Source organism: Salvelinus namaycush, unplaced genomic scaffold, assembly GCF_016432855.1.
Source record: "Salvelinus namaycush isolate Seneca unplaced genomic scaffold, SaNama_1.0 Scaffold190, whole genome shotgun sequence".
NCBI classification, from domain to species: domain Eukaryota; kingdom Metazoa; phylum Chordata; class Actinopteri; order Salmoniformes; family Salmonidae; genus Salvelinus; species Salvelinus namaycush.
Window position 1 is genome coordinate 127,501 of NW_024058675.1, and position 22,834 is coordinate 150,334.

At 48.1% G+C, this 22,834-nt stretch overlaps 1 protein-coding gene across 1 annotated transcript in view; it reads left to right on the forward strand.

The window, feature by feature from the left end:
* The window catches only part of necab1 (N-terminal EF-hand calcium binding protein 1), a 116,994-nt gene that overhangs the window by 41,828 nt on the left and 52,332 nt on the right, over nt 1–22,834 (forward strand). Inside the window, exons 4-6 of the mRNA XM_038983788.1 lie at nt 1,827–1,852; nt 16,766–16,863; nt 17,318–17,454. Of these exons, the coding sequence (XP_038839716.1) occupies nt 1,827–1,852; nt 16,766–16,863; nt 17,318–17,454 (261 nt within the window). The remainder of the gene's footprint in view (nt 1–1,826; nt 1,853–16,765; nt 16,864–17,317; nt 17,455–22,834) is intronic.

Genomic DNA, 22,834 nt, shown 5'->3' on the forward strand with positions numbered 1-22,834 from the left:
AACAAGGCTGTGTCAATAACTCAGTTTAACAAGGCTGTGTCGATAACCCAGTTTAACAAGGCTGTGTCAATGACTCAGTTTAACAAGGCTGTGTCGATAACCCAGTTTAACAAGGCTGTGTCAATAACTCAGTTTAACAAGGCTGTGTCGATAACCCAGTTTAACAAGGCTGTGTCGATAACCCAGTTTAACAAGGCTGTGTCGATAACCCAGTTTAACAAGGCTGTGTCGATAACTCAGTTTAACAAGGCTGTGTCGATAACCCAGTTTAACAAGGCTGTGTCGATAACCCAGTTTAACAAGGCTGTGTCGATAACCCAGTTTAACAAGGCTGTGTCGATAACTCAGTTTAACAAGGCTGTGTCAATAACCCAGTTTAACAAGGCTGTGTCAATAACTCAGTTTAACAAGGCTGTGTCGATAACCCAGTTTAACAAGGCTGTGTCGATAACCCAGTTTAACAAGGCTGTGTCAATAACTCAGTTTAACAAGGCTGTGTCAATAACCCAGTTTAACAAGGCTGTGTCGATAACCCAGTTTAACAAGGCTGTGTCGATAACCCAGTTTAACAAGGCTGTGTCGATAACCCAGTTTAACAAGGCTGTGTCGATAACCCAGTTTAACAAGGCTGTGTCGATAACCCAGTTTAACAAGGCTGTGTCGATAACCCAGTTTAACAAGGCTGTGTCGATAACTCAGTTTAACAAGGCTGTGTCAATAACCCAGTTTAACAAGGCTGTGATGATAACCCAGTTTAACAAGGCTGTGTCGATAACTCAGTTTAACAAGGCTGTGATGATAACCCAGTTTAACAAGGCTGTGTCAATAACTTAGTTTAACAAGGCTGTGTCGATAACCCAGTTTAACAAGGCTGTGTCGATAACTCAGTTTAACAAGGCTGTGTCAATAACTCAGTTTAACAAGGCTGTGTCGATAACCCAGTTTAACAAGGCTGTGTCGATAACTCAGTTTAACAAGGCTGTGTCGATAACCCAGTTTAACAAGGCTGTGTCGATAACTCAGTTTAACAAGGCTGTGTCGATAACCCAGTTTAACAAGGCTGTGTTGATAACCCAGTTTAACAAGGCTGTGTTGATAACCCAGTTTAACAAGGCTGTGTCGATAACCCAGTTTAACAAGGCTGTGTCGATAACTCAGTTTAACAAGGCTGTGTCGATAACCCAGTTTAACAAGGCTGTGTTGATAACCCAGTTTAACAAGGCTGTGTTGATAACCCAGTTTAACAAGGCTGTGTCGATAACCCAGTTTAACAAGGCTGTGTTGATAACCCAGTTTAACAAGGCTGTGTCGATAACCCAGTTTAACAAGGCTGTGTTGATAACCCAGTTTAACAAGGCTGTGTTGATAACCCAGTTTAACAAGGCTGTGTTGATAACTCAGTTTAACAAGGCTGTGTTGATAACCCAGTTTAACAAGGCTGTGTCGATAACTCAGTTTAACAAGGCTGTGTTGATAACCCAGTTTAACAAGGCTGTGTTGATAACCCAGTTTAACAAGGCTGTGTTGATAACCCAGTTTAACAAGGCTGTGTCGATAACCCAGTTTAACAAGGCTGTGTCGATAACTCAGTTTAACAAGGCTGTGTTGATAACCCAGTTTAACAAGGCTGTGTCGATAACCCAGTTTAACAAGGCTGTGTCGATAACCCAGTTTAACAAGGCTGTGTTGATAACCCAGTTTAACAAGGCTGTGTCGATAACTCATTTTTGACAAAAATGCATATAGAACGTTGTCATTCCAAGCTCTGGAAAGGTTGTTAATTGTGCTCTTCAACTAATCACCTCTTCCGTTATTTTGTCTTCCAGCAACGTGGACACTGACGAGCTGTGTGGTAAGACAGACCTGCATTTCATATAGCAAAATTGACTTTGATTCATTTTATCATGACAACAACTACATATTAGTGAAGAAAACGTCAAAAGTGCCGCACTGCAATGCCAGGAGTGCATGAGATCAGAACCTACCGTGCCTGTTTTGACTTTGTCATTATGAGGGTATTCTGTGTAGATGTCCATTTTAGAATAAGGTTGTAACGTAACAAAATGTGGAAAAAGTCAAGGGGTCTGAATACTTTACAAATGCACAGTACATTCTCACATCATTCCCATTCCCAAACCAGTCAGTCCATCAAACCGGAATACACTAAAAACGTAGAGGACATCGGTACATCCACTAACAACGGCCGCTGTCCCAACTGGACTAGATGGTACATATACCGATACAATTGACTTTGCATTTTAGTAGTCCAACAGCACATGGAACGAATGAATGTTTTAAACATGTTCTTCTTGGCCATGAGCATTCTGAAGAGGGAAGCTTCTAGAACCGAGGGAGGGAGGGAGGGAGGGAGGGAGGGAGGGAGGGAGGGAGGGAGGGAGGGAGGGGTCGCCAACGTTGCCTTGTGGAACAGACTGCTCAAATGTGCTTGTAGTCGACCAATTACGTTGCTGGCTCTGTTTACTATTCTGGTCAGTTTGCTTTTGCTCCACCAGCTCAGATTACCAGACTGTCGTATTGAACGTGAGGATGCTCTCCACAGGCTCAAATTACCAGACTGTCATATTGAACGTGAGGATGCTCTCCACAGGCTCAGATTACCAGACTGTCATATTGAACTTGAGGATGCTCTCCACAGGCTCAGATTACCAGACTGTCATATTGAACGCGAGGATCCTCTCCACAGGCTCAGATTACCAGACTGTCATATTGAACGTGAGGATGCTCTCCACCAGCTCAGATTACCAGACTGTCATATTGAACGCGAGGATGCTCTCCACAGGCTCAAATTACCAGACTGTCATATTGAACGTGAGGATCCTCTCCACAGGCTCAGATTACCAGACTGTCATATTGAACGTGAGGATGCTCTCCACAGGCTCAAATTACCAGACTGTCATATTGAACGCGAGGATCCTCTCCACAGGCTCAGATTACCAGACTGTCATATTGAACGTGAGGATCCTCTCCACAGGCTCAGATTACCAGACTGTCATATTGAACGTGAGGATGCTCTCCACCAGACTGCTGTTCACCCTCTCCAGAACATCCTGGCTGACCCCAAACCCCTTCATTTTCCTGATTTAAAAACAGGCTGTGGTTTGCTTTAAAAAAAAATACAGTCTGCATTCTCTGTAAAACCATTCTCTGGTTGGTCGTTCAGAGAGAGAGGTTGGGACATTGGCAGGTTGTTGCCATTGATGATCAGTTCCTTTGTCTTGTCCACATTGATTTGGAGGGCACTTGACCGGCACCAATCTTCAAGGTTGTTGGTCTGTTTATAAACAGCTGTCCTACCAGACGTAGCATCTTTAATAAAGAGTCCTACCTGAGCCATGTCATCCGCGTACTTAAAAAGGCTCACATTGTTTCCTTGGATCTTCATCTCATTAGTGGAGATAGAGAACAACAACGGGAAAGGACACACCCCTGGGGCCCCCCTGTGTTCAGGGTCAGTTCATCAGAGAGAGGACACGACCCTGGGGCGCCCCTGTGTTCAGGTCAGTTCATCAGAGAGAGGATACGACCCTGGGGCGCCCCTGTGTTCAGGTCAGTTCATCAGAGAGAGGACACGACCCTGGGGCGCCCCTGTGTTCAGGTCAGTTCATCAGAGAGGGCCCCCTGTGTTCAGGTCAGTTCATCAGAGAGGGCCCCCCTGTGTTCAGGTCAGTTCATCAGAGAGGCCCCCCCTGTGTTCAGGTCAGTTCATCAGAGAGGGCCCCCCTGTGTTCAGGTCAGTTCATCAGAGAGGGCCCCCCTGTGTTCAGGTCAGTTCATCAGAGAGGGCCCCCTGTGTTCAGGTCAGTTCATCAGAGAGGGCCCCCCTGTGTTCAGGTCAGTTCATCAGAGAGGGCCCCCCTGTGTTCAGGTCAGTTGAAGTCCTTGATCCAACCTGCCAGGCCTCCGTTAACGTTCAGGTCAGTTCATCAGAGAGGCCCCCCCTGTGTTCAGGTCAGTTCATCAGAGAGGGCCCCCTGTGTTCAGGTCAGTTCATCAGAGAGGGCCCCCCTGTGTTCAGGTCAGTTCATCAGAGAGGCCCCCCTGTGTTCAGGTCAGTTCATCAGAGAGGGCCCCCCTGTGTTCAGGTCAGTTCATCAGAGAGGGCCCCCCTGTGTTCAGGTCAGTTCATCAGAGAGGGCCCCCCTGTGTTCAGGTCAGTTCATCAGAGAGGGCCCCCCTGTGTTCAGGTCAGTTCATCAGAGAGGGCCCCCTGTGTTCAGGTCAGTTCATCAGAGAGGGCCCCCTGTGTTCAGGTCAGTTCATCAGAGAGGGCCCCCCTGTGTTCAGGTCAGTTCATCAGAGAGGGCCCCCTGTGTTCAGGTCAGTTGAAGTTCTTGATCCAACCTGCCAGGCCTCCGTTAACGTTCAGGTCTAGTAGTCGTCAGCAGTGTGTGGATTTGCATTATATTGAAATAACGAAAATCTATAAATTAAACGTGATGATATGATTTAGTACGTTGAAGGTGACTAGCCACCATGTTCACCAAGGTCAGAGTAGCATCCTCAGTCCCCCTCTGTGATGATGTAGCATGTTGAAGGTGACTAGCCACCATGTTCACCAAGGTCAGAGTAGCATCCTCAGTCCCCCTCTGTGATGATGTAGCATGTTGAAGGTGACTAGCCACCATGTTCACCAAGGTCAGAGTAGCATCCTCAGTCCCCCTCTGTGATGATGTAGCATGTTGAAGGTGACTAGCCACCATGTTCACCAAGGTCAGAGTAGCATCCTCAGTCCCCCTCTGTGATGATGTAGCATGTTGAAGGTGACTAGCCACCATGTTCACCAAGGTCAGAGTAGCATCCTCAGTCCCCCTCTGTGATGATGTAGCATGTTGAAGGTGACTAGCCACCATGTTCACCAAGGTCAGAGTAGCATCCCCAGTCCCCCTCTGTGATGATGTAGCATGTTGAAGGTGACTAGCCACCATGTTCACCAAGGTCAGAGTAGCATCCTCAGTCCCCCTCTGTGATGATGTAGCATGTTGAAGGTGACTAGCCACCATGTTCACCAAGGTCAGAGTAGCATCCTCAGTCCCCCTCTGTGATGATGTAGCATGTTGAAGGTGACTAGCCACCATGTTCACCAAGGTCAGAGTAGCATCCTCAGTCCCCCTCTGTGATGATGTAGCATGTTGAAGGTGACTAGCCACCATGTTCACCAAGGTCAGAGTAGCATCCTCAGTCCCCCTCTGTGATGATGTAGCATGTTGAAGGTGACTAGCCACCGTGTTCACCAAGGTCAGAGTAGCATCCTCAGTCCCCCTCTGTGATGATGTAGCATGTTGAAGGTGACTAGCCACCGTGTTCACCAAGGTCAGAGTAGCATCCTCAGTCCCCCTCTGTGATGATGTAGCATGTTGAAGGTGACTAGCCACCGTGTTCACCAAGGTCAGAGTAGCATCCTCAGTCCCCCTCTGTGATGATGTAGCATGTTGAAGGTGACTAGCCACCATGTTCACCAAGGTCAGAGTAGCATCCTCAGTCCCCCTCTGTGATGATGTAGCATGTTGAAGGTGACTAGCCACCATGTTCACCAAGGTCAGAGTAGCATCCTCAGTCCCCCTCTGTGATGATGTAGCATGTTGAAGGTGACTAGCCACCATGTTCACCAAGGTCAGAGTAGCATCCTCAGTCCCCCTCTGTGATGATGTAGCATGTTGAAGGTGACTAGCCACCATGTTCACCAAGGTCAGAGTAGCATCCTCAGTCCCCCTCTGTGATGATGTAGCATGTTGAAGGTGACTAGCCACCATGTTCACCAAGGTCAGAGTAGCATCCTCAGTCCCCCTCTGTGATGATGTAGCATGTTGAAGGTGACTAGCCACCATGTTCACCAAGGTCAGAGTAGCATCCTCAGTCCCCCTCTGTGATGATGTAGCATGTTGAAGGTGACTAGCCACCATGTTCACCAAGGTCAGAGTAGCATCCTCAGTCCCCCTCTGTGATGATGTAGCATGTTGAAGGTGACTAGCCACCATGTTCACCAAGGTCAGAGTAGCATCCTCAGTCCCCCTCTGTGATGATGTAGCATGTTGAAGGTGACTAGCCACCATGTTCACCAAGGTCAGAGTAGCATCCTCAGTCCCCCTCTGTGATGATGTAGCATGTTGAAGGTGACTAGCCACCATGTTCACCAAGGTCAGAGTAGCATCCTCAGTCCCCCTCTGTGATGATGTAGCATGTTGAAGGTGACTAGCCACCATGTTCACCAAGGTCAGAGTAGCATCCTCAGTCCCCCTCTGTGATGATGTAGCATGTTGAAGGTGACTAGCCACCATGTTCACCAAGGTCAGAGTAGCATCCTCAGTCCCCCTCTGTGATGATGTAGCATGTTGAAGGTGACTAGCCACCATGTTCACCAAGGTCAGAGTAGCATCCTCAGTCCCCCTCTGTGATGATGTAGCATGTTGAAGGTGACTAGCCACCATGTTCACCAAGGTCAGAGTAGCATCCTCAGTCCCCCTCTGTGATGATGTAGCATGTTGAAGGTGACTAGCCACCATGTTCACCAAGGTCAGAGTAGCATCCTCAGTCCCCCTCTGTGCCTAATAGGCTGTAACGGGTCCTGTTGATCTTCTATGGACAGGGTAAGGTGCTTACTTACAACACTTTCCATGCATTTGGCAAAAAGGGGCGTGAGGGCCACAAGTCGAAAGTAATGTGGTGATTTGGCCCCTGACTTCTTAGGCACCGGTACAATGGTCGACACCTTCCAGGAGTTTGGCACGGTACAGATGCTCAGCAGGAAACAGTCGTGAGAAGACTCCCTTGAGCCCGTCGGCGCCGTAGTCCGTCTGGGCCCGGTGCTTTGTGTGGCTTATTATTCGACAAGCATGAAGCCATCTTGTTCTCTGTTATCTGGACAGGAGAGGATTTGGGGATGCTGTCACATATTAGTTTTCATTCGGTCTTTAAAATCGGCGGTGTCAAAGGACAGTTAATGTAGTTTCCAGAGGATGAACAGTCTACAATGCTGTTGATCTCTTTTCCTTTCTCTTCCCATCATTGCATTAAGCCCCTCCCATGCTTGTCTTGGATTGGCTGGACAGAACCTCTGCTTTCCATATTTTTTGTCCTGAATTTATTTTCTTTCTTCTTTCCAGCATCAGTATCTCCTTCCAGGAACACAAACTTCCATTCATTGAGGTCACATTTTCAAGTCCTTAGACACCCAGAGCTTGTTGTTGGGAAATACACTGACAGTTTTTGTGTTAATGACAGTATCCTCCCAGATCTGGTTGTGTATGATGTAACGCTGTCTGTCAACTAGTGGGGATCCGTTCACCAATCAAAGTACACCTCCCAGGCTGTGACGTCAAAGCAGTCCTTGAGCTCCTCCCTACTCTCCTCTATCCATACCTGAATTAATTTCTCTACAGGTTTTCACGTTTCACCTGCTGCCTGTATCTCAGTAGGAGATGGATAACGTTATGGTCTGATTTCCCAGAGTGCCTTGTACGCGTCCTCTACGTTGCCATAACGCTGATTCAGGATGCGAGTTGAGCGAGTTGGACAGGTGACATACTGTTGCAGAGTGGGGGGGTTGCGCGGAGAAGGAGACGGTATGAAAATCCCCAAGCACAAATACTGTCTGGTCAGTTGATCGTGAAAGGGCAGCATTGAACCAGTCTGTAATCCTGTCAGCAGCTTCCTTATTGTGAGGTCCAGGCACATAGACCAGAATAATGGACATTTATCCAGATAGAATGGCCTGAATGATACAAAGAGAATCTCATAGTCTCTGGTGCACACTTCTTCAATCACATGACACTGCTTGGCCCAAGTATTATCTACAAAGATACATACCCCCCCCCCCCCCTCCTCCTCCTCCTCCACCTATTGATTTATGTGACGTTGTTTTGTCTCGATCTGCTCTAATGCCAGTGTTCACATCGATATTGTCCTCGCTGAGCCAGGTTTCTGTAAAGCAGGTTTAATCACGTCTCCTTGAGTCCTCTTCAGATGTAGCCCTTGTTGCTACCTCCTCCAGTTTATTATTAGTCGACCGTACTATTGACAGGCAGATCCCCGGGAGCAGGTGACGATTTCCCGCCTCCGTAGTTCCTGGCACTGCCTCTTGAGCCTCGCTTCTTCTTAGTTTCCCTTTTTGACTTTTGTATTCTGTTCTACTGTATTCTGTTCTACTGTATTCTGTTCTACTGTATTCTGTTCTACTGTATTCGGTTCTACTGTATTCGGTTCTACTGTATTCTGTTGTACTGTATTCTGTTCTACTATATTCTGTTCTACTGTATTCTGGTCTACTGTATTCTGTTCTACTGTATTCTGTTCTACTGTATTCTGGTCTACTGTATTCTGTTCTACTGTATTCTGTTCTACTATATTCTGTTCTACTGTATTCTGTTCTACTGTATTCTGGTCTACTGTATTCTGTTCTACTGTACTCTGTTATACTGTATTCTGTTATACTGTATTCTGTTATACTGTATTTTAGTCTATGCTGCTCGTCCTAATATTCATATATCCTTAATTCCATTTCTTTACTTTAGATTTGTGTGTATTGTTGTGAAATTGTTAGATTTAACTGCACTGTTGGAGCTAGAAAAACAATCATTTCGCTACACCCGCAATAACATCTGCTAAACATGTGACCAATAAAACGTGATTTGATTTGATCAGGCAAAGCAATGCTGTTTTGGAGAGTGTGAGCTTAACTTACTGAATCCATACAACCTCCGGTAGTAATTGTAAAGTTTTCAGCATATTACAGTGATTAGGATTAAGGTCGTCACACATTTGTATATGTATTTATTATGGATCCCCATTAGTTCCAGCCAAGGCAGCAGCTACTCTTCCTGGGGTTTATTATGGATCCCCATTAGTTCCTGCCAAGGCAGCAGCTACTCTTCCTGGGGTTTATTATGGATCCCCATTAGTTCCTGCCAAGGCAGCAGCTACTCTTCCTGGGGTTTATTATGGATCCCCATTAGTTCCTGTCAAGGCAGCAGCTACTCTTCCTGGGGTTTATTATGGATGCCCATTAGTTCCTGCCAAGGCAGCAGCTACTCTTCCTGGGGTTTATTATGGATCCCCATTAGTTACTGCCAAGGCAGCAGCTACTCTTCCTGGGGTTTATTACGGATCCCCATTAGTTACTGCCAAGGCAGCAGCTACTCTTCCTGGGGTTTATTACGGATCCCCATTAGTTCCTGCCAAGGCAGCAGCTACTCTTCCTGGGGTTTATTATGGATCCCCATTAGTTCCTGTCAAGGCAGCAGCTACTCTTCCTGGGGTTTATTATGGATCCCCATTAGTTCCTGCCAAGGCAGCAGCTACTCTTCCTGGGGTTTATTATGGATCCCCATTAGTTACTGCCAAGGCAGCAGCTACTCTTCCTGGGGTTTATTATGGATCCCCATTAGTTCCTGCCAAGGCAGCAGCTACTCTTCCTGGGGTTTATTGTGGATCCCCTTTAGTTCCTGCCAAGGCAGCAGCTACTCTTCCTGGGGTTTAATATGGATCCCCATTAGTTCCTGCCAAGGCAGCAGCTACTCTTCCTGGGGTTTATTATGGATCCCCATTAGTTCCTGCCAAGGCAGCAGCTACTCTTCCTGGGGTTTATTATGGATCCCCATTAGTTCCTGCCAAGGCAGCAGCTACTCGTCTTGGAGTTTATTATGGATCCCCATTAGTTCCTGCCAAGGCAGCAGCTACTCTTCCTGGGGTTTATTATGGATCCCCATTAGTTACTGCCAAGGCAGCAGCTACTCTTCCTGGGGTTTATTATGGATCCCCATTAGTTCCTGCCAAGGCAGCAGCTACTCTTCCTGGGGGTTATTATGGATCCCCATTAGTTCCTGCCAAGGCAGCAGCTACTCTTCCTGGGGTTTATTATGGATCCCCATTAGTTCCTGCCAAGGCAGCAGCTACTCGTCTTGGAGTTTATTATGGATCCCCATTAGTTCCTGCCAAGGCAGCAGCTACTCTTCCTGGGGTTTATTATGGATCCCCATTAGTTACTGCCAAGGCAGCAGCTACTCTTCCTGGGGTTTATTATGGATCCCCATTAGTTCCTGCCAAGGCAGCAGCTACTCTTCCTGGGGGTTATTATGGATCCCCACTAGTTCCTGCCAAGGCAGCAGCTACTCTTCCTGGGGTTTACTATGGATCCCCATTAGTTCCTACCAAGGCAGCAGCTACTCTTCCTGGGGTTTATTATGGATCCCCATTAGTTCCTGCCAAGGCAGCAGCTACTCTTCCTGGGGTTTATTATGGATCCCCATTAGTTCCTGCCAAGGCAGCAGCTACTCTTCCTGGGGTTTATTATGGATCCCCATTAGTTCCTGCCAAGGCAGCAGCTACTCTTCTTGGAGTTTATTATGGATCCCCATTAGTTCCTGCCAAGGCAGCAGCTACTCTTCCTGGGGTTTATTATGGATCCCCATTAGTTACTGCCAAGGCAGCAGCTACTCTTCCTGGGGTTTATTATGGATCCCCATTAGTTCCTGCCAAGGCAGCAGCTACTCTTCCTGGGGGTTATTATGGATCCCCATTAGTTCCTGCCAAGGCAGCAGCTACTCTTCCTGGGGTTTATTATGGATCCCCATTAGTTCCTGCCAAGGCAGCAGCTACTCTTCCTGGGGGTTATTATGGATCCCCATTAGTTCCTGCCAAGGCAGCAGCTACTCTTCCTGGGGTTTACTATGGATCCCCATTAGTTCCTACCAAGGCAGCAGCTACTCTTCCTGGGGTTTATTATGGATCCCCATTAGTTCCTGCCAAGGCAGCAGCTACTCTTCCTGGGGTTTATTATGGATCCCCATTAGTTCCTGCCAAGGCAGCAGCTACTCTTCCTGGGGTTTATTATGGATCCCCATTAGTTCCTGCCAAGGCAGCAGCTACTCTTCTTGGAGTTTATTATGGATCCCCATTAGTTCCTGCCAAGGCAGCAGCTACTCTTCCTGGGGTTTATTACGGATCCCCATTAGTTCCTGCCAAGGCAGCAGCTACTCTTCCTGGGGTTTATTACGGATCCCCATTAGTTACTGCCAAGGCAGCAGCTACTCTTCCTGGGGTTTATTACGGATCCCCATTAGTTCCTGCCAAGGCAGCAGCTACTCTTCCTTGGGTTTATTATAGATCCCCATTAGTTCCTGTCAAGGCAGCAGCTACTCTTCCTGGTGTTTATTATGGATCCCCATTAGTTCCTGCCAAGGCAGCAGCTACTCTTCCTGGGGTTTATTATGGATCCCCATTAGTTCCAGCCAAGGCAGCAGCTACTCTTCCTGGGGTTTATTATGGATCCCCATTAGTTCCTGCCAAGGCAGCAGCTACTCTTCCTGGGGTTTATTATGGATCCCCATTAGTTCCTGCCAAGGCAGCAGCTACTCTTCCTGGGGTTTATTACGGATCCCCATTAGTTACTGCCAAGGCAGCAGCTACTCTTCCTGGGGTTTATTACGGATCCCCATTAGTTCCTGCCAAGGCAGCAGCTACTCTTCCTGGGGTTTATTACGGATCCCCATTAGTTCCTGCCAAGGCAGCAGCTACTCTTCCTGGGGTTTACTACGGATCCCCATTAGTTCCTGCCAAGGCAGCAGCTACTCTTCCTGGTGTTTATTACGGATCCCCATTAGTTCCTGTCAAGGCAGCAGCTACTCTTCCTGGTGTTTATTATGGATCCCCATTAGTTCCTGTCAAGGCAGCAGCTACTCTTCCTGGGGTTTATTATGGATCCCCATTAGTTCCTGTCAAGGCAGCAGCTACTCTTCCTGGGGTTTATTATGGATCCCCATTAGTTCCTGTCAAGGCAGCAGCTACTCTTCCTGGGGTTTATTATGGATCCCCATTAGTTCCTGTCAAGGCAGCAGCTACTCTTCCTGGGGTTTATTATGGATCCCCATTAGTTCCTGTCAAGGCAGCAGCTACTCTTCCTGGTGTTTATTATGGATCCCCATTAGTTCCTGTCAAGGCAGCAGCTACTCTTCCTGGGGTTTGTTATGGATCCCCATTAGTTCCTGCCAAGGCAGCAGCTACTCTTCCTGGGGTCCAGCAAAATTAAGGCAGTTTTGTGTGTGTGTGTGTGTGTGTGTGTGTGTGTGTGTGTGTGTGTGTGTGTGTGTGTGTGTGTGTGCGTGCGTGCGTGCGTGCGTGCGTGCGTGCGTGCGTGCGTGCGTGCGTGCGTGCGTGCGTGCGTGCGTGCGCGTGTATGCATGTACCTGTGCCAATGTTTTGTTGCTTCACAGTCCCCGCTGCTCCATAAGGTGTATTTTTATCTGTTTTTAAATCTGATTCTACTGCTGTATCAGTTACTTGATGTGGAATAGAGTTCCATGTAGTCATAGCTCTATGTAGTACTGTGCACCTCCCATAGTCTGTTCTGGACTTGGGGACTGTGAAGAGACCTCTGGTGGCATGTCTTGTGGGGTATGCATGGGTGTCCGAGCTGTATGCCAGTAGTTCAGACAGACAGCTTGGTACATTCAACATGTCAATACCTCTCACAAATACAAGTTTGAGCCAGGAGAGATTGACATGCATATTATCAATGTTAGCTCTCTGTGTACATCCAAGGGTCCGCTTGCTGCCCTGTTCTGAGCCAATTGCAATTTTCCTAAGTCCTTTTTTGTGGCACCTGACCACATGACTGAACAGTAGTCCAGGTGCGACAAAACTAGGGCCTGTAGGACCTGCCTTGTTGATAGTGTTGTTAAGAAGGTAGAAACTAGGGCCTGTAGGACCTGCCTTGTTGATAGTGTTTTTAAGAAGGTAGAAACTAGGGCCTGTAGGACCTGCCTTGTTGATAGTGTTGTTAAGAAGGTAGAGCAGGGCTTTATTTTAGACAGACTGCTCCCCATCGTAGCTACTACTGTATCAATATGTTTTGACCATGACAGTTTACAATCCAGGGTAACTCCAAGCAGTTTAGTCACCTCAACTTGCTCAATTTCCACATTATTTTTTACTAGATTTAGTTGAGATTTAGGGTTTAGTGAGTGATTTGTTCGAAATACAATGCTTTTAGTTTTAGAAATATTTAGGGCTAACTTATTATTTTCCACCCATTCTGAAACTAACTGCAGCTCTTTGTTAAGTGTTGCAGTCATTTCAGTCACTGTAGTAGCTGACGTGTGTCGTGTTGAGTCATCTGCATACATAGACACTCTGGCTTTCCTCAAAGCCAGTGGCATGTCGTTAGTAAAGATTGAAAAAAGCAAGGGGCCTAAACAGCTGCCCTGGGGAATGCCTGATTCTACCTGCAAGGGGCCTAAACAGCTGCCCTGGGGAATTCCTGATTCTACCTGGATTATGTTGGAGAGTTAAAGAACACCCTCTGTGTGTTGTTAGACAAGTAACTCTTAACTCTTCATCCACGTTATAGTAACGGGTGTAAAGGCAAAAACACATACGTTTTTCCAGCAGCAGACTATGATCGATAATGTCAAAAGCTGCACTAAAGTCAAGCAAGACATGAACAATCTACTTTCAAACTTGCGACGTATTTGGATTTAGACAAAACAAAACAGAATTGAGCGATATAACTATAAACAAACCAACAATTCACGCAAGTGAGCTCAGGATCTGGCAGCAGTGCAGTGCCTGGGTGTCTAGTGAGCTCAGGATCTGGCAGCAGCGCCTGGGTGTCTAGTGAGCTCAGGATCTGGCAGCAGCGCCTGGGTGTCAAGTGAGCTCAGGATCTGGCAGCAGCGCCTGGGTGTCTAGTGAGCTCAAGATCTGGCAGCAGTGCCTGGGTGTCTAGTGAGCTCAGGATCTGGCAGCAGTGCCCGGGTGTCTAGTGAGCTCAGGATCTGGCAGCAGTGCCTGGGTGTCTAGTGAGCTCAGGATCTGGCAGCAATGCCTGGGTGTCTAGTGAGCTCAGGATCTGGCAGCAGCGTCTGGGTGTCTAGTGAGCTCAGGATCTGGCAGCAGTGCCTGGGTGTCTAGTGAGCTCAGGATCTGGCAGCAGTGCCCGGGTGTCTAGTGAGCTCAGGATCTGGCAGCAGCGCCTGGGTGTCTAGTGAGCTCAGGATCTGGCAGCAGTGCCTGGGTGTCTAGTGAGCTCAGGATCTGGCAGCAATGCCCGGGTGTCTAGTGAGCTCAGGATCTGGCAGCAGTGCCTGGGTGTCTAGTGAGCTCAGGATCTGGCAGCAGTGCCCGGGTGTCTAGTGAGCTCAGGATCTGGCAGCAGTGCCTGGGTGTCTAGTGAGCTCAGGATCTGGCAGCAGTGCCGCGCCCGGGTGTCTAGTGAGCTCAGGATCTGGCAGCAGTGCCGCGCCCGGGTGTCTAGTGAGCTCAGGATCTGGCAGCAGTGCCCGGGTGTCTAGTGAGCTCAGGATCTGGCAGCAGCGCCTGGGTGTCTAGTGAGCTCAGGATCTGGCAGCAGTGCCTGGGTGTCTAGTGAGCTCAGGATCTGGCAGCAGTGCCTGGGTGTCTAGTGAGCTCAGGATCTGGCAGCAGTGCCCGGGTGTCTAGTGAGCTCAGGATCTGGCAGCAGCGCCTGGGTGTCTAGTGAGCTCAGGATCTGGCAGCAGTGCCCGGGTGTCTAGTGAGCTCAGGATCTGGCAGCAGTGCCCGGGTGTCTAGTGAGCTCAGGATCTGGCAGCAGTGCCTGGGTGTCTAGTTAGCTCAGGATCTGGCAGCAGTGCCTGGGTGTCTAGTGAGCTCAGGATCTGGCAGCAGTGCCTGGGTGTCTAGTGAGCTCAGGATCTGGCAGCAGTGCCTGGGTGTCTAGTGAGCTCAGGATCTGGCAGCAGTGCCTGGGTGTAAATTTAGACACCCACAAGCACACTAAACACCTGAGGTCCTTGTCAAACTTTCTCATTCCTACAAATAAATAGTCCTGTGTGGCCATGTGACCATGGCGCTTCAAATGTCAGGATTGTGAGTTTAATTCCCGCTGGGGACACTATACATACACACTATACATACACACTATAAATACACACTATACATACACACTATACATGCACACTACACATACACACTATACATACACACTATACATACACACTATACATATACACTGCTCAAAAAAATAAAGGGAACACTTAAACAACACAATGTAACTCCAAGTCAATCACACTTCTGTGAAATCAAACTGTCCACTTAGGAAGCAACACTGATTGACAATAAATTTCACATGCTGTTGTGCAAATGGAATAGACAACAGGTGGAAATTATAGGCAATTAGCAAGACACCCCCAATAAAGGAGTGGTTCTGCAGGTGGTGACCACAGACCACTTCTCAGTTCCTATGCTTCCTGGCTGATGTTTTGGTCACTGTTGAATGCTGGCGGTGCTTTCACTCTAGTGGTAGCATGAGACGGAGTCTACAACCCACACAAGTGGCTCAGGTAGTGCAGCTCATCCAGGATGGCACATCAATGTGAGCTGTGGCAAGAAGGTTTGCTGTGTCTGTCAGCATAGTGTCCAGAGCATGGAGGCGCTACCAGGAGACAGGCCAGTACATCAGGAGACGTGGAGGAGGCCGTAGGAGGGCAACAACCCAGCAGCAGGACCACTACCTCCACCTTTGTGCAAGGAGGATTAGGAGGAGCACTGCCAGAGCCCTGCAAAATGACCTCCAGCAGGTCACAAATGTGCATGTGTCTGCTCAAACGGTCAGAAACAGACTTTCATGAGGGTGGTATGAGGGCCCGACGTCCACAGGTGGGGGTTGTGCTTACAGCCCAACACCGTGCAGGACGTTTGGCATTTGCCAGAGAACACCAAGATTGGCAAATTCGCCACTGGCGCCCTGTGCTCTTCACAGATGAAAGCAGGTTCACACTGAGCACGTGACAGACGTGACAGAGTCTGGAGACGCCGTGGAGAATGTTCTGCTGCCTGCAACATCCTCCAGCATGACCATGGTGTGGGGTGGCATTTCTTTGGGGGGCCGCACAGCCCTCCATGTGCTCGCCAGAGGTAGCCTGACTGCCATTAGGTACCGAGATGAGATCCTCAGACCCCTTGTGAGACCATATGCTGGTGCGGTTGGCCCTGGGTTCCTCCTAATGCAAGACAATGCTAGACCTCATGTGGCTGGAGTGTTTCAGTAGTTCCTGCAAGAGGAAGGCATTGATGCTATGGACTGGCCCGCCCGTTCCCCAGACCTGAATCCAATTGAGCACATCTGGGACATCATGTCTCGCTCCATCCACCAATGCCACGTTGCACCACAGACTCTCCAGGAGTTGGCGGATGCTTTAGTCCAGGTCTGGGAGGAGATCCCTCAGGAGACCATCCACCACCTCATCAGGAGCATGCCCAGGCGTTGTAGGGAGGTCATACAGGCACGTGGAGGCCACACACACTACTGAGCCTCATTTTGACTTGTTTTAAGGACATTACATCAAAGTTGGATCAGCCTGTAGTGTGGTTTTCCACTTTAATTTTGAGTGTGACTCCAAATCCAGACCTCCATGGGTTGATAAATTTGATTTCCATTGATAATTTTTGTGTGATTTTGTTGTCAGCACATTCAACTATGTAAAGAAAAAAGTATTTAATAAGAATATTTCATTCATTCAGATCTAGGATGTGTTATTTTAGTGTTCCCTTTATTTTTTTGAGCAGTGTATATTTAAGCGTCTGCTAAATGGTGTATTTTCCCTGTCTGTCTGTCTGTCTGTCTGTCTGTCTGTCTGTCTGTCTGTCTGTCTGTCTGTCTGTCTGTCTGTCTGTCTGTCTGTCTGTCTGTCTGTCTGTCTGTCTGTCTGTCTGTCTGTCTGTCTGTCTGTCTGTCTGTCTGTCTGTCTGTCTGTCTGTCTGTCTGTGTTTTAAGAGTACTTCTCCCAGCACCTTGGTGAATATGAGAAGGTCCTGGCAGCCCTGGAGGACCTCAACATAACAATACTGAAGGCAATGGGCAAGACCAAGAAGGTACGTCAACTCTGGGACTCACCTGGACACCTTTATATCTGGAGCAGTAGTTATGGGCAACAGACAAACACCTGTCTGACCCAGAGGATGTTCCCAAAGGGGTCCTCGATGGGAAATGTGGGCAACAGACAGGTGTATTTAGGGGAGGGACAGACAGGTGTATTGAGGGGAGGGACAGACATGTGTTTTGAGGGGAGGGACAGACAGGTGTTTTGAGGGGGGACAGACAGGTATATTGAGGGGAGGGACAGACAGGTATATTGAGGGGAGGGACAGACAGGTATATTGAGGGGAGACAGACAGGTATATTGAGGGGAGGGACAGACAGGTATATTGAGGGGAGGGACAGACAGGTATATTGAGGGGAGACAGACTGGTATATTGAGGAGGGGGGGACTACCAGGAAGCCCAGTAGGGTCTAGGGGTTCTAAGGGTTGGTACCTCTCTCCTCCAGGACTACCAGGAAGCCACACACCTGGAGCAGTTCGTGACACGCTTCCTGTTGAAAGAGACAACCAATCAGCTCCACTCGCTGCAGAGCTCCCTGGAATGTGCCATGGAGACCACGGCCGAGCAAACCCGTCAGGAGAGGCAAGTCTTCTCCTCTCCTCTCCTCTCCTCTCCTCTCCTCTCCTCTCCTCTCCTCTCCTCTCCTCTCCTCTCCTCTTCTCTTCTCTTCTCTTCTCTTCTCTTCTCTTCTCTTCTCTTCTCCTCTCTTCTCCTCTCTTCTCCTCTCCTCTCCTCTCCTCTCCTCTCCTCTCCTCTCCTCTCCTCTCCTCTCTTCTCCTCTCTTCTCCTCTCTTCTCTTCTCTTCTCTTCTCTTCTCCTCTCTTCTCCTCTCTTCTCTTCTCTTCTCTTCTCTTCACCTCTCTTCTCTTCTCTTCTCTTCTCTTCTCTTCTCTTCTCTTCTCTTCTCTTCTCCTCTCCTCTCTTCTCTTCTCTTCTCTTCACCTCTCTTCTCTTCTCTTCTCCTCTTTTCTCTTCTCTTCTCTCTTCTCCTCTTTTCTCTTCTCTTCAGTCAGTCAGTCAGTCAGTCAGTCAGTCAGTCAGTCAGTCAGCCAGTCAGCTAGTCAGTCAGTCAGTCAGCTAGTCAGCTAGCCAGCCAGTCAGTCAGTCAGTCAGTCCTTCAGTCAGTCAGTCAGTCAGTCCTTCAGTCAGTCAGTCAGTCAGTCAGTCAGTCAGTCAGTCAGTCAGTCAGTCAGTCAGTCCTTCAGTCAGTCAGTCAGTCAGTCAGTCAGTCAGTCAGTCAGTCAGTCAGTCAGTCAGTCAGTCAGTATGTCAGTCAGTATGTCAGTCAGTCAGTCCTTCAGTCAGTCAGTCAGTATGTGATGAGTGATGAGTGCTCTTCATCCAGACAAACGTCTGAGGGGACTTCTGCTTTATGTCTGTGTCTACGCAATTAGTGTGTGTTGTGTGGTGTGTTGTGTTGTGTTGTGTGTTGTGTGGTGTGTGTTGTATTGTGTGTTGTATTGTGTGTTGTATTGTGTGTTGTGTTGTGTGTTGTATTGTGTGTTGTGTTGTGTGTTGTATTGTGTGTTGTATTGTGTGTTGTGTTGTGTGTTGTGTTGTGTGTTGTATTGTGTGTTGTATTGTGTGTTGTATTGTGTGTTGTGTTGTGTGTTGTATTGTGTGTTGTGTTGTGTGTTGTATTGTGTGTTGTATTGTGTGTTGTGTATTGTGTTGTATTGTGTGTTGTGTATTGTGTTGTGTGTTGTATTGTGTGTTGTGTGTTGTGTATTGTGTGTTGTGTGTTGTGTTGTGTGTTGTGTTGTATTGTGTGTTGTGTTGTGTGTTGTATTGTGTGTTGTGTTGTGTGTTGTGTTGTGTGTTGTATTGTGTGTTGTGTGTTGTATTGTGTGTTGTATTGTGTGTTGTGTATTGTGTGTTGTATTGTGTGTTGTATTGTGTGTTGTGTTGTGTGTTGTATTGTGTATTGTGTGTTGTATTGTGTGTTGTGTTGTGTGTTGTATTGTGTATTGTATTGTGTGTTGTGTATTGTGTGTTGTGTTGTGTGTTGTGTATTGTGTGTTGTATTGTGTGTTGTGTATTGTGTGTTGTATTGTGTGTTGTGTGGTGTGTGTTGTATTGTGTGTTGTGTATTGTGTGTTGTATTGTGTGTTGTGTATTGTGTGTTGTATTGTGTGTTGTGTGTTGTGTTGTGTGTTGTATTGTGTGTGTTGTGTGGTTCAGCTGGTAGAGCATGGCGCTTGTATTCATGCATGACTGTAAATTGCCTTGGATCAAGCATAATGTGTTATATATTACCTACCCTATGTTGGGTAATGTGTGTCTTAGCAGTCTGATTAGCTGGCTCTGTGTAGCATGCCTCTAGGGTCATTAGTAACAGTGTGACTCACCAGATCTGGTCTGAATGTTGGTCGAATGTAGATCGGAGGTCAGCTCTGTCCGTGCCCTGGGAAGCAGCGGCTACTTTTAGACCACTGAATCAGAATGGAGAACCCAGGCAGCCACAGCGCTGGTTTTTGTTCCAGCACCTGGGTGATGGCATGTCATGTTTCAGAACTGTGCGAGAATGGAACAGAATTCTCCTCTCCTCTCCTCTCCTCTCCTCTCCTCTCCTCTCCTCTCCTCTCCTCTCCTCTCCTCTCCTCTCCTCTCCTCTCCTCTCCTCTCCTCTCCTCTCCCCTATTCCTCTCCCCTATTCCTCTCCCCTATTCCTCCCCTCTTCTCCTTTCCTTTCCTCTTCTCCTTTCCTCTCCCCTCCTTCTCTCCTCTCCTCCTTTCCTCTTCTCCTCTCCTCCTCTCCCCTCCTTGTCTCCTGTGCTCTCCTCCTCTCCTTCTCTCCCCTCTCCTCTTCTCCCCTCGTCCCATCCCCTCCTCTCCTCCTTTCTCCTCCCCTCCTCTCCTTCTTTCTCCTCCTCTCCTTTCCTCTTCTCCTTTCCTCTCCTCTACTCTCCTTTCCTCTTCTCCCCTCCTCATCTCCCTTCCTCCTCCCCCCTCCTCCTCTCAGCTCCTGTCCCAATCACGGACCCTGAGTCCCAGTCCCTGAGTCCCAGTCCCTGAGTCCCAGTCCCTGAATCCCTGAGTCCCAGTCCCTGATTCCCAGTCCCTGATTCCCAGTCCCTGAGTCCCAGTCCCTGATTCCCAGTCCCTGAATCCCTGAATCCCAGTCCCTGAGTCCCAATCCCTGAGTCCCAGTCCCTGAGTCCCAGTCCCTGAATCCCAGTCCCTGAGTCCCAGTCCCTGAGTCCCAGTCCCTGAATCCCTGAGTCCCAGTCCCTGATTCCCAGTCCCTGAGTCCCAGTCCCTGAGTCCCAGTCCCTGAGTCCCAGTCCCTGAATCCCTGAATCCCAGTCCCTGAATCCCAGTCCCTGAGTCCCAATCCCTGAGTCCCAATCCCTGAGTCCCAATCCCTAAGTCCCAGTCCCTGTGTCCCAGTCCCTGAATCCCTGAGTCCCAGTCCCTGAATCCCTGAGTCCCAGTCCCTGAGTCCCAGTCCCTGAGTCCCAATCCCTGAGTCCCAGTCCCTGAGTCCCAGTCCCTGAATCCCAGTCCCTGAGTCCCAGTCCCTGAGTCCCAGTCCCTGAGTCCCAGTCCCTGAATCCCTGAGTCCCAGTCCCTGAGTCCCAGTCCCTGAGTCCCAGTCCCTGAATCCCAGTCCCTGAGTCCCAGTCCCTGAGTCCCAGTCCAGCAGCCATCTTTAAATACCCCTCCAGATATAACAACATTTCTCTAGTCCCTTGTTTGGAGAAATTCTGTAGCTGGAATCCCAATTTGCTCCAATAGAGAATTTAGTAGCAAAGCATCAGCTCAGCAGGTAGATGAACTCTGTCTCAATCTCTGATGTGTCTAAGGCCCATTTTCTATTCTGTCTGATGTCTCTCGCCAGGTTCACTGTGGAGCTGTGTGTGTGTGTGTGGTTTGCATGTGTGTGTTTACGTATGTGAGTGCGTACGTGCATTCGTGTGAACTTTTGTGTATTGTGTGTGTGTGTGTGTGTGTGTGTGTGTGTGTGTGTGTGTGTGTGTGTGTGTGTGTGTGTGTGTGTGTGTGTGTGTGTGTGTGTGTGTGTGTGTGTGTGTGTGTGTGTGTGTGTGTGTGTGTGTGTGTGTGTGTGTCTGGCTGGCTGCAGGATGAAAGGATGCAGACCACTCAGGTGACCACATTGGGGGAGGTGACCTCTATGGAACTCTTCCATTCAGACTGGAAACCTCTGGTTATATATACTCTATATATATATACACTCTGGTAGTTTGGGAAGAGAAGAGACAGGACCAATGTTTCCTTGGAAGACTACCTCATCAGCAGTCAGGAAATGTCCATTTACAAATATTCTCACATATATTTGACTCGTTTCAGGGAACTAGGCAAAAAAAAATATTTATTGATTTATTTCACCTTTATTTAACCAGGTAGGCTAGTTGAGAACAAGTTCTCATTTACAACTGCGACCTGGCCAAGATAAAGCAAAGCAGTTCGACACAAACAACAACACAGAGTTACACATGGAATAAACAAACATACAATCAATAATACAGTAGAAAAATCTATATATAGTAAGTGCAAATGAGGTAGGATAAGAGAGGTAAGGCAATAAATAGGCCATGGTGGCGAGGTAATTACAATATAGCAATTAAAACACTGGAATGGTAGATGTGCAGAAGATGAATGTGCAAGTAGAGATACTGGGGTGCAAAGGAGCAAGATAAATAAATAAATACAGTATGGGGATGAGGTAGTTGGATGGGCTGTTTACAGATGGGCTATGTACAGGTGCAGTGATCTGTGAGCTGCTCTGACAGCTGGTGCTTAAAGTTAGTGAGGGAGATATGAGTCTCCAACTTCAGTGATTTTTGCAGTTCCTTCCAGTCATTGGCAGCAGGGAACTGGAAGGAGAGGCAGCCGAAGGAAGAATTGTCTTTGGGGGTGACCAGTGAGATATACCTGCTGGAGCGTGTGCTACGGGTGGGTGCTGCTATGGTGACCAGTGAGCTGAGATAAGGCGGGGCTTTACCTAGCAGAGACTTGTAGATGACCTGGAGCCAGTGGGTTTGGCGACAAGTATGAAGCGAGGGCCAGACAACGAGAGCGTACAGGTCGCAGTGGTGGGTAGTATATGGGGATTTGGTGACAAAACGGATGGCGCTGTGGTAGACTGCATCCAATTTGTTGAGTAGAGGCTAGTAGAGTGTTGGAGGCTATAATGACATCGCCAAAGTCGAGGATCGGTAGTCAGTTTTACTTGGGTATGTTTGGCAGCATGAGTGACCGATGCTTTGTTGTGCTTCTACACCTGCATTGCTTGCTGTGTGGGGTTTTAGGCTGGGTTTCTGTACAGCACTTCGAGATATTAGCTGATGTACGAAGGGCTATATAAAATAAACTTGATTTGATTTGTTGTGAAATAGAAAGCCGATTTGGATTGGAGATGTTTAATGTGAGTCTGGAAGGAGAGTTTACAGTCTAACCAGACACCTAGGTATTTGTAGTTGTCCACATATTCTGAGTCAGAACCGTCCAGAGTAGTGATGCTGGACGGGCGGGCAGGTGCGGTTTAAGAGCATGCATTTAGTTTTACTTGCATTTAAGAGCAGTTGGAGGCCACAGAAGGAGAGTTGTATGACATTGAAGCTCATCTGGAGGTTAGTTAACAGTGTCCAAAGAAGGGCCAGAGGTATACAGAATGGTGTCGTCTGGGTAGAGGTGGATCAAAGAATCACCAGCAGCAAGAGTGACATCATTGATGTATACAGAGAAGAGAGTCGGCCCGAGGATTGAACCCTGTGGCACCCCCACAGAGACTGCCAGAGGTCCGGACAACAGGCCCTCCAATTTGACACACTGAACTCTATCTGAGAAGTAGTTGGTGAACCAGGCGAGGCAATCATTTGAGAAACCAAGGCTGTTGAGTCTGCCAATAAGAATGTTGTGATTGACAGAGTCGAAAGCCTTAGCCAGGTCGATGAATACGACTGCACAGTAATGTCTCTTATCGATGGCGGTTATGATG